The following is a 16,859-nucleotide window of genomic DNA, read 5'->3' as shown; positions in this document are numbered from 1 at the left end:
TGGAAGGCCTTGAGGGATTGGGGGGCCCATGCTAAAGTTCTTCAGTCGCTTGAGGTGGATGAGACGCTGTTATGCTTTTTTTGTCACAAAGCCAGTGTGTACAGTTCATGTGAGATCATTGGTGATGCGTATGCCAAGGAACTACTCACCCTCTGAACTGCAGACACATTGATGTTGTCTCCGTACCTCCTGTAATCCACAATCAGCTCTTTTGTTTTTTGGACATTGAGGGAGAGGTTATTATCCTGGCACCACCGTGTCAGGGTGTCAACCTCTCCTCTGTAGGCTGTCTCAATACCACTAGAAATAGGGCCAATCAAAGTCTTTTCATCTGCAAATTTGATCAGCAGATTGGAGCTGTGTGTGGCAGTACAGTCATGGCGTAAAGGGAATAGAGAAAGGGACTCAGAACACAATCCTGGGGAGCACAATCTGAATTTCCTGTCAAGTCTGGAGGGAATTGTGGTGTTGAATGCTGAACTGTAGTCCAAGAATAGCATTCTAACATATACATCCCTCTTCTCCAGGTGAAGGAGGACAGAGTATAGTGCTATGACTGCGGTGTCATCGCTAGACTGGTTCTGTCGGTAGCCAAATTGTAGGGTGTCCAGTGTGGGTGGTAGCATGCTGCAGATGTAGTCTTTAACCAGCCTCTCAAAGCATTTGCTTATAATGAGGTGAGTGCGACAGACTGCCAATTGTTCAGGCATGCTACCTTGATTTTCTTATTATAGGGACAATGATGGATGATTTGAAACAGGAGGAAATACACACTGGGAGAGGAAGAGATTAAAAATGTCCATAAACACACCAGCTAGCTGTTCAGCACACACTTTAAGGACGTGCCCTGGGATGCCGTCCAACCCTGCTGCCTTGTGGCTTTTGACACGTTGGAGTGCTCTACGTACCTCAGCCTTGGAGATAACCGAGGTGCAGCTCTCATCGGCAGTTCTCCTTGGGGGTTCAGTCCTATTAACCTCGAATCGAGCATAAAAAAACATTTAGCTTGACTGGGAGCAAGGCAGCAATGCTGATTGTACCACTGCATTTCGTCTTGAGATCCGCAATGGTGTACAGTCCTTGCCATACGCTGTGTGTGCCATTGTCACAGGGTTGTGACTGGATTTTGTCCCTGTGTTACAGTTTTGCCGTCTTGATGGCTCTATGTAAATCATAGTGGCATCTCTTGAGCTCTTGTTGGTCTCTGGCTTTATCCCTTGCACCGAAAGCAACATGCATTGAACTTCTTGTTTGGGTAGACCTAGATCGATTTTTGGGGAGCAATGTCTTCAGTGCACTTCTAAATAAAGCTTGTGACCACCTCAGTGTATTTGGAGATGTTTTTAGCATGAAATACCTCGCAGGTGATGCTATCGAAGCAGTCTTGTAATGTTGAGTCTGATTGGTTGGACCAGTAATAGATAGTTCTCATTATGCCCACTTCCTGCATCAATTTCTGCCTGTAGGTGGGCAGGAGCAAGATAGAGGAATGGTCAGAGTTTCCAAGCAGAGGGCGGAGAAGAGCTTTGTAGGCATTGTGGAATGGAGAGTAGCAGTGGTTGAGTATGCTTACTTAATGTGTGCATAACTTGATGTGTTGGCAGAATTTTGGGTAAGCTCTGGTCAGCGATACTTGGTTAAAGTCTCCAGCAATGATGAAAGTAGCTTCTGGGTTTGTGATTTTATGGATATTGATGGTCTCACAAATTTCATTTGGTATTGGCCTGTGGTTGGGTGTACACAGTTGTAATAATAAGAAATGAATTCTCTAGGCAACCAGAGTGTATAAAAGGCTGCATTGCACATTTGTTATACTAAATTTATTCACGCATTTGTGTCAAGGCTGATGTTTGAAGTAGGTAGTACTTCACCAACATGGTGAAGTTCTTCAACAATTCTCAATGTAAGAGGTTCCAGGATTTTGATTTAATCATGAGCATATGAGAATATGCACTCAATGGTCACTTTATTAGAGATAACTGTACACCTGCTTGTTAATGCTCATTAATCAGCCAATCACCTGGCAGCATCTCAATGCATAAAAAAAAAGCAGACATGATTAAGAGTTTCAGTTGTTGTTTCAATTAAATGTCAGAATGGGGAAGAAATGTAATCTAACTCATGTTGACTATGGAATGATTGTTGCTGCCAGGCGAGGTGGTTCAACTATCTCAGAAACCGCTGATCTCCTGAGATTTTCACACAGAGCAGTCTCTAGAGTTTACAAAGAATGGTGTGAAAAACAAAAAAAAACCTTCCTGTGAGTGGCAGTTCTGAGGGTGAAAATGCCTTGTTAATGAGAGAGGTGTTTTCACCCATTGAGCTGCCACTCGCTGGATGTTTTTTATTAATAAAAGAGGTAGAGGAGAATGGCCAGACTGTTTTAAGCTGACAGGAAGGTGACTGTAACTCAAGTAACCACATGTTACAACAGTGGTGTGCAGAAGAGCATCTCGGAACGCACATGTCAATCCTTAAAGTGGATGAGCTACAACAGCGGAAGACCATGGACATACTTCCAGTGGCCACTTTATCAAGTAAAGGAGGTAGTGAATAAAGTGTCTACTTTTGGTATATCCCAAGTTAGTGTGATGTATAACTTGGAGGAGAACATGGAGCTGGTGGTCCCACACGCCTACAATTTTTGTCCTTCTAGGCAAATTGGGTTGAGAATTTGGGAGATGATGATGAAGGAGCTTTGATGAGTTGCTGCAGTGCTTTTATTTTTTTTATGTGCTGCAGTCATAGTACATCTATGGTAAATTAGGAGATTGTTTACATGGAGAGTAGGGTGGCAATCATGCTGCTCAGTCCTGGATGTTGTAAAGCATCTTTGAATATAGTTAGAACAGCACTATCCCACCACTGTCTGTAAGGGGTTTGTTCATTCTCCCCATGACTGCATGGGTTTCCTCCTGAAACCCTTTCCAAAGATGCATAGGTTAGTAGGTTAATTGGTTACCTGGGTGTAATTGGGTGACACAGGCTAGTTGAGTTGGAAGAGCCTTTTGCCATGCTATATCTCTACATTAAAAAAGATAGTAAGTATTTTTTCGTGCTCCTCCTTTGTACCTTAAAGATGGACTTGGAAGGTCGGAATGAGTGACACCCATCCCAATTCCCACCCATAGGTTAAATTATCAAGCATGATCAGCTTAATTTTTCAATAGCCATACTTCCAGAATCATAATGTGGTAAAACCATTACCTCTCCTCTTGGAGATGGTCAGTGTTCAGTAGGAGTGTGTTGTGACTGTTACTTTTCACTTATCAGCCCAAACCTGAATCTTGTACAGGTCTTGTTTGCACAATCATTGTAGCTCATTTTCTGATGAATTGTGAATAAAACCAAATTCTGTGCAGTCATTACAGACATTTCAATTTTGACTGACCTTATGATGGAAGGTGGATTATAATTGAAGCAGTAGGAGATGAACCTTGCAATACTATTTTGGGGCTGAGATGATTGGCCTCCACAGATTACATTTATTTATCTTTGGGATAGCTGTGAATTTAGCCAGCAGTAAGTTTTCCTTCTAGTAACCATTAATTACAGTTTTACAAGAATCCATTATCGCACAGTAGGTCAAATAGAGCAGTAATATCAAGGACAGTTACCCTTGCCTCTACTTGAAAATTTATTTCTTTGGTCCATTTAAAACAATGGCTTTATTGTTTTAATGCCTGATAGTCCTGGTGAAACCTAGACAGTGCGTTTTGAATGTTATAAAGTGACTATCTGACACTTAATAACATAGCCGACAATCTATTCAATCATTTTGATAATTAAAAGCATATTGATGGGTGTGAAATAAAATTTCTAAATACTGGAACTATGGATCGGCTCCTGTAGATGCAGAGCAGAGTGAACTTCTCAGTCAGTCAGAAATTAAGAAAAATGAGCAAACAAGTATGTTTTAAATTGCACAGAGAGTGAAACATGGAAAGAACAAAGGCAATGTCAATACTGGGAAGGACCAGAGTTTTCCAGTAAATCACAGATTATATTGTATTTTTTTATGCCTAGACTCTTTGTCACAAATATTCCTGTTGTTCTCTCAACCTTTCACTTTCCTGCAACTAGGATTTTGTGGTGGAGCAGGGACTACCAATCTAGTAATCCTGAGGCTTGGATGAACATTTTGAGTACTGGATGATACTTAAAGGATTTTTGAATGAATATGTGGATAGGAAAGGCTTAGAGGGATATGGGCTACTCTCCGGTAAATGGGACTAGCTCAGTTAGGCAGCTTGGTCAGCACAGATAAGTTGGGCCAAAAAGCCTGTGACTATGTAACATTACGAAGACTTAAGTTTAAATCTCAGTATGGCAATTCTGGCAGTAATTTAGAATTTGGAAAAAAATGACAACTAATTTTGCAATGATGACCACAGAAATAAGGATTATAGTAAAGTTCATCTGGTTCATCGAAGTTTCTTGGAGTGGAGGGGGGGGGGGGGGGAGCAGTCTATCATCCTTATGTACTCTGGCCTGTATTTGCCTTTAGGCCCACTGCATGTGGTTGATTCTTAAGTGCACTCTGAAATGATCCGCTGGACCATTAGTATTAATGCCCCATTAATACTACTTTCAAGCAGAAAATTTGAAGGGTAGCAGCAGTTTAAGAAAGAAGTTCATTCATTACCACTTGTTTCTTGGTGGTATTTAATGATGAGTGGTAAAATACTGACCTGCCCAATTTTCATCAAGGTAAAAGATAAAATCTTGATTTCAGTCAAGATGACGCCAGTGAACAATGTGACCAACGGCGGTGTCCTGCTGACAGTTCACGAAACTACGTCTTTTACTTCTTTCAAATATGTTTTTTCCACAAAGCTGCTTGCGAGTGGAACCTGTGATTTACATTTTGATGGTGAACAATCTAGCTCTTTTTGGTCTTCCTGTCTCTGTAAATTGATAGAGGTAGCATATATGAGTATATTTTAATTAAAAATTGACTAGTATATTTATCATATTTCATATAGGAATATGACAAAGTTGCAGTACTTTTTAACATGTTATTTTAGCTTAAGCTTGTACACTTTTTCACATCCAGTTGTTCTTGATACGATTTTATAATTAAATATGTTACACTCTTAGTGATAGCTGCATAAGCTAAACTAAATTCTGTATTTTCATTGATATCCTGAGATTTGATGCATTTAGCTGGGGCAAAGGAGGAAGGAAACACAAAATGATGCATCTTTATTAGATTTTATATTTGTTAATGTAGTTTTAATTAAACTTTGACAGCTGCTATTTGTTGTTGAATACAATTTGTGACACCAGTATTATCATGGACTTCCCTGCCATTTAAGACAATGCCCTTTAATTCTACAAATGAGTTGATTCTGTTTGGTGGCTTATTATAGCAATTGTTCATAATAGGATTTCTTTTTCAGAACATACCCTATCAAGATTATAACTAGATCACAAAGGTCTCAGGTTTAGAATAAAACATTTATACATTTTTAAATAAGAAAATGTAATTTTCTTAATGGTCATTAAAGGTATAAGACCATAAGACATAGGAGCCATTTGATCCATCAGGTCTGCTGTACCATTTCATTATGGCTGATTTATTGTCCCTCTCAGTCCCATTCTCCTGCTTTCTCCCCATTATCTGTGACCCCCTTACTATTCAAGAGCCTATCAAACTTAGTTTTAAATATACCCAATCATTTAGCCTCCACAGCTGTCTGTGGCAATGAATTGCCCAGATTCGCCACCTTTTGGCACAACAAATTCCTCCTAATCTCTGTTTAAGGGATGTCCCTTAAACAGAGATTGTGATGCTGTGGCCTATGGTACTTGACTCCCACAGTAGGGGAAACATCCTCCCCACATCCACTCAATCTAGGCCTTTCAAAATTCAATAGGTTTCAATGAGATCTCTCCCCACCCCATATTCTTCTAACTGCCAGCAGGTACAGACCCAAAGCCATCAAATGTATTTCACCTTTCATTCCCAAACTCAATGTCCTTTGGACTCTCTCCAATGCCAGCATATCTTTTATATTACAAGTCTGGTCTTGCCAATGCCTTTTTAAAGCTTCAGCATTATATCCTTGTATTTATATTCTAGTCCTTCAAAAGTGAATGCTAACATTGCATGCACCTTCTTTACCACTGACGCAGCCTGCAATTTAAAGTTTAGGAAATCTTGCACAAGGACTCCCAGGTCCCTTTGCACCTCTGATTTCTGAATTTTCTTACCGTGTAGAAAATAGGTTATGCCTTTATTTCTTATACCAAAGTGCATGAAAGTACTGTATATTAATCTAAAACTTCTTTGCCCATTCTCCTAATCTATCTGCCCTCCTGAAGACTGCCTGCTTTCTCAACACTACCTGCCCCTCCAGCTATCTTTGTATCGTCCACAAACTTGGCCACAAAGCCATCAATCCGATCATCCTAATTATTGATATATAACTTGAAAAGAAACAGTCCCAACACTGACTTCTATGGTACACCACTAGTCACTGGCAGCCAGCCAGAAAAGGCCCCCTTTGTTACCAGTCTTTGCCTTCTGCCAGTCTTCCAATCTTCTAGCCATGCAAGTATAATGGGCTCCAAAATCTTTCCAACCACTGAAGTCAGGCTAACTGGCCTATAATTTCCTGTCTTTTTCCTCCCTCACGTATTAAAGAGTGGAATGATATTTGCCATTTTCCAGTCCTCTGGATCCACACCAGCATCTAGTGATTCTTGAAGGATCACTTCTAATGCCTCCATAATCTCCTTAACTATTTCTTTCAGAACCCTGGGGTGTAGTCCATTAAAACTACTGCATTACCTTAATGTTGTTCCATCACCTTATGTTGTCATTTGTAAGTTATTGATATTAAGCTTTAGATTTATTTTGTGTAATAAAATGCTAAAGAAAAGGGCTATTTACTGACAATTGTTGCTCCAAACACTGTCTCTCACTTCTGAAGTTACTTTTTTCCAGTACATTTGTCACCTAACAATTTGAACAGGTACTTCCAAATGTTAAACATTCTTGTAACCCTCCCAAAGCTGCTTGTGCAAGGGAAACTTGGAACCACTTTCCTCTGGAAAGCAAGCATCATTGGCTGCTCCCAAGGTTACTTTGACTCATTACACTTCCCTCATTGGTTCCACCTACCCATCATCTCTCCCTTATCTGGTTCCACCGATCACCTACCAGCCTCTGTCTCAACGCTCCCTCTCCCCCACCTGGCTTCATCAACCCAACACCTCTCTCCCCCACTACCTTACACCTGGTTCCACCAATTGCTTATCGAGCTCATTTTCACCCCTCCCTCTGACTCTGGTGTACTGACCATTTCTGGTTGCACTCAATCTGATGCAGGGTTCTGACCCAAAGCATTGACCAAAATGTTGCCTCCACAGATGCTGCAAAACATATTTTTTTTAATCTGCAATCATTTGTGTATCCTTTATTAGCTTCAGTTTCCCCCTCTGATCATTAAGTGTTCAAAATAAAAGCAAAAAATTAAATGTGGAAGTGCTCAACTGGTTAGACAGCCTTGGGTGTAACAAAGTTAACATCTTGTGTCCTGAAGAAGGGTCTCAGCCCTCAGTGTCATCTGTTTATTCATTTCTATAGACACTGCCTGACCTGCTTAAGCATTTTGTGTGTTTTGCTTTGGACTTCCAGCACCTGCAGACTTTCTCATGTTTATATCTTAGGTAGATGACCTTTTGTTGCTATTCTGTCCTTTAAGATTAACTCTGCTTCTCAGTACAAAGATGATAACTGATCATTTGAGTATTTCATTAATGTTCTGTTCTTTGTTTTTTTTTAAATTCTTCTCATAGAGGAATTGATTCCAGCCTTCAATATCTCATTCACTTGCAATTTTGCTTGTCACCTGCGGATGGTCCATTGTGGTGAATTCATTTGATGTCAGTGGAATCAGTCAGTCTGATCTGTCCCACATAAAAGCACAATCTACTGCTTATGGGGACAGGTTTAAGCAAATTATCCCCTTAAGCCTATTCAATCATTCACTAAAGTTATAGTTGATTTGTGGCCAAACTCCATTTCTCTCATTATTTCCTTGGCCAAGTGAAAATCCTGGTGTAAATCTAGTTAGAGCAAGACATCTTATTCTGTCATCAGAGCTTGACAGCCTCATCTAAGTTTCGTCATTTTTTGACATTCATAAATGTTTTCTGCTGAGTGTCATTTCATAATGTTAAGCAGTAACATACTCTCTAATTTTTGATTTTGCTGAAGTATTGAAATCAATAATAACTTGCTGTCACTTTGAAGCTTTGAACATAGACTTGCTCAATATCACTTGGTCACTCTTGAATCTTACTGGTCTAGTGTAGAGTTCCACACTTGAAATCTACATTTAACTGTAGAAAGACATAAAACAAGACTGTATTTATTTCTCTCTGATCATCGGGTATACAGTATATAAGATATTAACGTGAAATAATAATGAATGAATTTCTGATGGATACTGCATTTTAATAATTTTCCTAGGTGGAGACTGAAACCAATATTCTTCAGGATGGTTCACTTGTTGATCTTTGTGGAGCAACACTTCTGTGGAGAACAGCTGATGGCCTGTTCCATACTCCTACCCAAAAACACATTGAGGCTCTTCGACAGGAGATAAATGCCGCTAGACCTCAGTGCCCAGTTGGTCTTAACACCTTAGCATTTCCCAGCATTAATCGTAAGGACATTGTGGAAGAGAAACAGCCTTGGGCTTATCTCAGCTGTGGACATGTCCATGGTTACCACAACTGGGGACATCGCAGTGATACAGAAGCCAATGAGCGGGAATGTCCCATGTGCAGAACTGTGGGTCCTTACGTACCCCTTTGGCTAGGTTGTGAAGCAGGATTTTATGTGGATGCTGGTCCTCCGACACATACATTTAGCCCGTGTGGACATGTGTGCTCTGAAAAAACAGCAAAATATTGGTCAGAAATTCCATTGCCACATGGTACTCATGCATTCCATGCAGCATGCCCTTTCTGTGCTATTCAACTGAATGGAGAACAAGGCATCATTAAACTAATTTTCCAGGGACCAATTGACTGATGAACAATTGAAAGAGGACAAGCAGGACATTTTGGAAAATACTGTGAAAATAATCCATTGTGGCTGTATCTCCACTGTACCCTGGTTTGGGGGAGTAATGGGAGGGCAGTGATCAATTTGGTGGAGAAATAAAAGTTTCAGCATTGCAGATAGTGATTAATAATTGTTTTTTTGGGTGCAGGTTTTAGGGGTGTCATTCAGAAAAGCCACAACTAAAGAGAAAAGTTATCCTATTGTTCTAACCTATTTTGCTACAATTTGACCTTTGTATAGTTTTATAAGTTATATGGTTTTAATATATTGCATTATATGCTTGAATGGCCTGTCAAAATAAAGCTGTAAATCATTTTATGGCTATTGTGTAACCTTAGCAGTAAAGTATTATTTCAAAATGTTTTCTTTCAGTAGGAATGTTTAGTAATGACCTGCGCAGTCACTGTAATTTGGTTTAAATTCTCAGGTGTATAAGTAAATATTGAGAAGCTGAATAGTGCACAGAGATTAATGGCAAGGTGGATTTGTGTTTTCTATCAATTAGAGTACTCTTTACAAGCTTTAAAAAATCTTTTAGAAAACTATTGTTGAAATTCTTTGCAATATTATGCTATGAAATTACTCTCAGTTTTGAATGAAGGGATCAGCTGTGAAGTCTTACCCCATTTAAAGTTACACAGGGAAATATTGTGACAATTTAACTGAAACAATTAAGAATTTTTTTACCAGTTACCTTTTACAATTTGTAGTAATATCTTTAACGTGACATCAAATACTATTTATAGCAGTAATAATTGCTGGTGTTCAAGTTACTTAAATTGCCCATCTTCTATTTTATATCCATTTTAAATACAGCAAACTACAAATACCTGCATAAGTATCTGTATCGATGACAGAATTTTTAATGAATAATACAATTGAGCAGCATGGTTATGAACAGAATTTGAGTTGCAAGCATACCTTGATGGTAGGTTATAATATTCCAAAATCTTTCCAACTTCTGTAAAGCAAAGGTTATCCCAAATTTAAAATAGTACAACAGCTGAATCACAATTAAATTATTTATTTATAATGCAAATGTAGCATTTTAAGCCACTCATTGAAATGTTTGCTAATATTTCTCCAGGGTTATTTTGTAATTCTTGTGGGGAAAGCACATAGTTTAGTATGTATGAAAGTTGAGATGTAACTTGGTAAATATTACATTTACCATAGTAAATAGCGAAGGTCATTGATTCAGGTTTCAAATACAGGCATTTACTTCTTCTTTGACTATTTACTTTGATGTGTTTTTGATAGATCTATACAAGGATACTATTCAAAATATGCTTTTAAAGCAAAACTAAACAAAAATCTCTCATGAAAGAATGGAAAGCTATCTTGATTTACAGTACTGTGCAATAGTTTTAAGCACCCTAGATTTTTTATGTGGCTTCAGATGGCATGGCCTCCTCAGAGCCCTGATCTCAATATCATCGAGGATTATCTGGAAAAACAGAAGCAAGCGAGGCAGTCAAAGTCTGTAGAAGAACTGCGGCAAGTTTTCCAAATGCTTGGAACATCCTACCAGCCAATTTTCTTATAAAACTGCAGGACAGTGTACCTAAGAGAATTGATGCAGTTTTGAGGCAAAGGATGGTCACACCAAATATTGATTTGATTTAGGTTTTTACTTTTTACTGCTCTTTATAGAAATTTTTTGGTATTTAGAAACTTTTCATTATTTTTTTACATGTGCCTAAGATGTTGCACAGTACTGTATAAAACTTAGTTTTGGTCTGTATTATGCTTGCGATACTTCCTAGTGGTTAAGAAACAAATTTGCATATCTGGCCATTATGGATTTCTTGTTGATACAAACTGATATAATTTTTTAGTTTGCTTACTATGTACAGAATAATTTGGAGACTTAAGTATTAACATGTCCTTCTAAATGTGGCATTATTATTGCCATTTTCCTAATCTTAGTTTGGACTAAAGGTCAAGTAACAAGATTTTACCCTTTAAGAACTTGTGCTTTAATCTGCAATTACCATCGGTACTTTCCACTAACAGTGGAAAATACATTCATGGAAAATCAGTAAAGATTAATCTATTCACTCTCCCAATTTATAACATTGCTGATTGTATATAATTTAACTGTTACAACATGTTAAATAGAAGTACACAAGGGATTATTGAGCTTGACCTTTATTTAATTACACTAAGCATATAGAAAGATTAACCCCTGAATGTCTAGGTATTATAGTGAAATATTGAGCACTCAGCAATACCATTATAAATCTTGCAGAGGAAGTATTACAAAATAATCGATTCTTGCAAAATTGTTGAAAAAGTTCACATAGAATTTGTCAGTGTTCAACATAAATGTTAACCTTGCCACATGAACTGCAACAAATCCTACTTGTAAGAACAATACAAATTTAAAAATTGCAATTGTCAGTGTCTTTACTATGGGTTCACCTTCTGATTTGTTTACTATGAATTAAGTTTCACCAGACTGATTCTTGATTCTTGTCACCTTTTGATTATTTTTATCAATTGTCACATCAATGTTAATTTATCAAGAGCTTTCTGATTAAAATTTCAGGATATTGCTTCTTAAAGTATCCACCATGGAAAATTCCCTAGTTAAAATATAAATAAGTAAAATTCTTGCTGGTGCCTCAGTTGCTAACTGATTTGTTGTGATGTATCACATGCTAATAAAAGCATTTTCTGAAATACTTATGAATTGCATATATTTTATTTTAATTTGGGTTAGTGTGTTGCATTATTGTGTTTATACTTAGCAATAAACAAGATGCAGGTTGTAAGAGCTATTGAGATTTTAACATTTTAAAACTTCATGCTGTTCACAGCTGTGGGAAATATAATATTCCTTAAATAGTGAGAAGGAATAACTTTGAAAATGTTATGTCTGAAAACATTACTTTTGCAAACACAGTAGCAAAATTGACAAACCTTTCCCTATCTTTGATTATCAAAGGTAAAATGTGAAAGTAATTTTAAGTTTCAGTTATAGCCTCAAGAAAATAATAATTGAGCAGCCATGCCTTTTTTTTTAATCTCATGTTTGTTTATTTCACAGGATAAGATTTTTGGTGACTGATTTGATTGTTAAATGTTTTACAGTACCAACAAAAGTTAAAATTGATCCTTTGAAAATATCAACTTTGGTTTGCACATATACCATTCTTAAAAATGAAAATCTATCCATAGCTATATTAGATCAAACATATTCCTCATGCTGTTTAATTTGAATCAAAGTGAACGACATTATCTGTCTCATGGTGGTTCTATGTATTACTAAAGCTAAAAAATTCACTCCCATAATTCAATATTTTGTACTTTTCTGATGAGATCTCTTTGACCACTCTCCTCTGCATCTGAAACCTTCATTTTGTTTAAATTAATCTACTTTTCTAATAGCAAAATTATTTTAGTTTCATATGTTATTATCCTGCTGATAATTTTGCTCAACACCAAGAACAATTCAAATATTCTCAGATGATTCTTGTGAAACTTAAGTATTTATATATGCTATAGATATGTTGAGAGAAAAATATTTTGAATACAGTCAGAAATAGGGGAACGTATGGGAGCAAAGAAATGGAAGACTAATTAAATACATCATGCAGAAGAATATAAATAATCTCTCAGGTGAGCAGAAATCACAGTGAGAGGGAGGAGCTGTATGAAATCAGTATTTGGAGGGTAATAGTGTAAGGAAAATTTGACAAAGACGAATAAATCATCAGGGTTCAATAGTCAATGTCCCAGAATATTTAAAGAAGTAGCCCAAATATCCACCAATAGATATATTGGTGGGCATTTCTATCATTCCTCAGACCCTGGAACTACTCCAATGGACTGGAAAGAAACTAATATAACTCCAATATTTTTTTAAAATGGAAGTAAAATGAAACCAAGGAACTGTGGACCAGTTAGAAATATTAGTTTTAGGGAAATACTGGAGTCAATTATAAAATATGTCCAAGCGGAACACTGAGAGAAGAATGACAGGTCCGGACAATGTCAACGTGGATTTGTGAAATGGAAATCATGAAGGATATATCTTCTGGAATGTTTTGAGGGTATAGCTTGCAGAAAAGATGAGACGGAATCAGTAAATATGGCATACATGTTTGGACTTCAGGAAAGATTTTTATGGCATCCTATTTAAGAGATCAACGTACAAAATTAAAGTACAAGGGATTGGGGATAAGTTGCTGATATGAATAGAAAATTCGTAAGGTACAAATAGAAAGAATAATGAGTCATTTTTGAATGGCAGGTAGTTATCGTGAGGAAACATTGGGATCAGTTTTGAGATCCCAGCCATCTGTGATACATATCAATGATTTGGATGAAGATTGTGAAATACCTTCAAGTTAGTAGATGACGCAAAGCTGGGTGGAAGCTGAGCCTTGATAAGGATTGAATGAATTCCATGGTTGATTTGGACAAGTTGAGGCAATGAGCAAACTTGACATGCAGTATAATGAGGATAAATATGAGGAAGGCAGGTTATTATCTGAATGGTGGTAATTTAGAAAAAGGGGTGGAGTCCTTGTGCACATGTTGCTGATGGTAAACATCTTGCTGCTGCAGGCAGTTAAGAACGTGTTATGTGCTGGGCTTCATAGCAAGAGAATTTGAGTATATGAACAAGAATGTCTTGCTGCAATTATATGTGGCCTTAGTGAGACTGCACCATGACTATTATGTGCATCCTTGATTTTCTAATGGAAGGGCGTCTTTACTATGGGTTCACCTTCTGATTTGTTTACTATGAATTAAGTTTCACCAGACTGATTCTTGGAAGGCAGCACTAAAATAGAAGGAGAGATTGGGTTGATTGGAATTATTTTCACTAGAGTTGTAAAGAATGAAAGGGGATTTCAGACACCTGCAAAATTCTAATGGGACTGCACAGATGCAGGAAGAATGTCCCAGTTGGCCAGTGTGTCCAGAACCAAGGGTGATAATCTACAGATGAGGTAAGACACAGGACTGAGTTAAGAAGATACTTCATAGCACAGTAAACGTGAAATTCTCCACCACAGAAAGCAGTTGACAATTAATTAAGTATATTCAAGAAGTAGTTAGATATTTTTCTTAGGGCTAGAGGCGTCAGGGTAGGCATCATTTGTAGGTAAGCATAATAATTACCAGATCCTCCTTCATTTTTAGAAATGAATCACTTATATGGTTTGATAACAAGTGTGAAAAAAGTGTCAAGTTTTAAAAAGTATATATTTTTGGATATGTCATTACTGGCAAAACTAGCATTAATTGTCTCTTAATTGACCTTGTGAAGATGTTGTTGAGCTATCTCTTTATATTGCTGCAGTCCTTTGGGTGAAAGTATTTTTGCAATGTCATGGGAACTCAGTTATGCAGGTTTGGGAGATATTGTTGGAATAAACTAATGGTGTAAATGCATTGCAGAATCTTACATGGTTCGTGAATATATCTTATTCTAAACTTTAGACAACATCATCTTTCCTCACTGGTCAAATCCTTCATCCCAGAAATCAGTCAATTAAACCTTTCTGCACCACTTCAAAAGTAAGTCTATCCATCCTTAAATAAGAAAGCTAAAACTGTGTAAAGTACTCCAGATGTGCCAACGCTTAGTATAACTGTATCAAGATTTTTTATTCTTGCACTTTATTTCCCTTATAGATGATATCTTGCTGTACTTGAATACGAACTTCTTATGTTTATTGTCTCTCTGAATATCAATGTACAATATCTTCATACTAGTTAATTAATATTTAAATTTTTAATCTTTTATCCACTGAAGTGATGACCACCCTCCTGTTAGACTGTTTGTGGTAACTTATTTTTTATTCTTTCTACTTTGCTTCAAATATTTATATCTGTGCACTTGTAATGCTACTGTGACACTAATTTCCTTTGAGATCAAAAAAGTATCTATCTAACCTCAAACTTCCTCATACTGTACAATATTTGCCATTTTTATACTCACTCAGTAAACCTGCTCAAATCCATTTGCTGATTTCATTGTGTTCTTCACAGTTTATCATTTATTTTTTGTGTCACATGCAAATCTGATGCATTAAATTCCATTCCTCTGTTTAAGTCATTAATATGGACTATAAAAAATGCAATTTTACCAATGCCTAAGAAGAGTTGTAAGTTGTCTTAGTGACAATCGTCCAGTAGCACACACATCTAAAGTGATGAAGTGCTTTGAGAGGTTGGTCATGGCTAGAATGAACTGCCTCAGCAAGGACCTGGATTCACTGCAATTTCCCTATCACCACAATAGGTCTACAGCAGATGCAATCTCAATGGCTCTTCAAATGGCCTTAGATCACCTGGACAGTTCAAACATCCATATCAGGATGCTGTTCGACTATAGCTCAGGATTTAACACCATCATTCTCACAGTCCTGATCGATAAGCTACAGAACTTGGGCCTCTGTACCTCCCTCTGGATTTGGATCTTTGACTTCTTAATTGGAAAACCACAATCTATGTGGATTGGTGATAATATCTCCTCCTCACTGACAGTCAACATTGGCACACCTCAGGGGTGTGTGCTTAGCCCTCCTCTCTACTCCCTCTATACCAGGCATGGGCAAACTACGGCCCGCGGGCCATATGCGGCCCGTTAAGCTTTTTAATCTGGCCTGCAGAACTTGATGAAATTATATTAATAAACCTTGTTAACGTTTTTTCCCCACAATTCTGGCGTTTTCCCAATAGATGACGCACTCTATATACATTTGTGGCGACCCATTTCCTGGCACATCCGAACCGGCTCACAATTAGCCAGCGTTCCGGCTAAGGGAGATAGCCTGCGGGGATTTGCGAGCACAGAGCTTTGGAGCCTCTGCGCAGGGGGGCAGGTTGAGGGAGGCTTAAAAGTGAGGCTGGGGATTTCGAATAAAGTTTTTTTCTTCGACTGCAGTTACCGACTCCGTGTCGTAATTTTAGAGCTGCATGTAGCACACCGCTACACATTGAGGTGCAGCGTATTACTCCACATTTGCGCTTTAATCTTTGTTCGGCTCAACCTATTTGTGTGAACAGGCGTTCAGCGTCATGAACATCAACAAAGCCAGCCACAGATCCAAGTTAACTGACCAACACCTCAGATCCATCCTGAGAATCGCCACAACAAAACTAAATCCAGACTTTGATGCGCTGGCTAAAAAGGGAGACCAACAACACTGTTCCCACTGAAATTAAAAATAAGTTTCTTTGTTGTGTTATGTAAAAAATGCATTTGAAAATATTTTTTTCAATAAGCCTTACATGTTACATGTCATTTCTGTTAAGTGATGGACATGAGTAGTGCGCAGGTGCACGTACGTTCTCAAAATAAAAAATGCGCTCCAGATCAAATAACGTGCTCTGCATACTGGCGCGCTGTCAGTGTTCTGTCTTTGTGCTGGTCGTTGTTGAGTTTTGGCATAGGGGACAATTGAATAAGAAGGAGCAGGACAAGTAGACCCGCATCTCCTACCGTTTTTGAAATAAAGACAGTCAGGAGGAGAGTGATGATGATAATATCTTGAAGGATAACAGAATTTTCAGTGCTTTAAAATAATAACTGTTACTATTAAAAAAAGCTGTATTTTATTCATTTAATTTTCAGTGTTTTAAAAGTCATTTCAATAAATAGCTAAATACCGTGGGACTTCAAAGACAGATATTTTGTTGTAATGCATTTGTTCATTTTCAATTGAAATTAAAGCACATGTTTTCTACATATGCCATGATATTTTATTTTCTCTTATGAGGTGTATTACCAAAACACTCCGTCCATCTGCTCCTG

At 37.6% G+C, this 16,859-nt stretch overlaps 1 protein-coding gene across 4 annotated transcripts in view; it reads left to right on the top strand.

Moving 5' to 3' along the window:
• Positions 1 to 11,763, top strand: part of LOC132385391 (E3 ubiquitin-protein ligase pellino homolog 2) — a 153,372-nt gene extending 141,609 nt beyond the window's left edge. For all 4 annotated transcript variants that reach the window (XM_059957448.1, XM_059957441.1, XM_059957445.1 and 1 more), the window contains one exon: positions 8,483 to 11,763. In XM_059957448.1, the coding sequence (XP_059813431.1) occupies positions 8,483 to 9,049 (567 nt within the window). In that variant the 3' untranslated portion in view covers positions 9,050 to 11,763. The remainder of the gene's footprint in view (positions 1 to 8,482) is intronic.
• Positions 11,764 to 16,859: the final 5,096 nt, after the last annotated feature.

The sequence above is a fragment of the Hypanus sabinus genome, chromosome 2 (genome assembly GCF_030144855.1).
Source record: "Hypanus sabinus isolate sHypSab1 chromosome 2, sHypSab1.hap1, whole genome shotgun sequence".
Classification (NCBI taxonomy): domain Eukaryota; kingdom Metazoa; phylum Chordata; class Chondrichthyes; order Myliobatiformes; family Dasyatidae; genus Hypanus; species Hypanus sabinus.
Note: the sequence above shows the minus strand (reverse complement) of the source record. Positions and strands in the feature narration are given on the sequence as shown.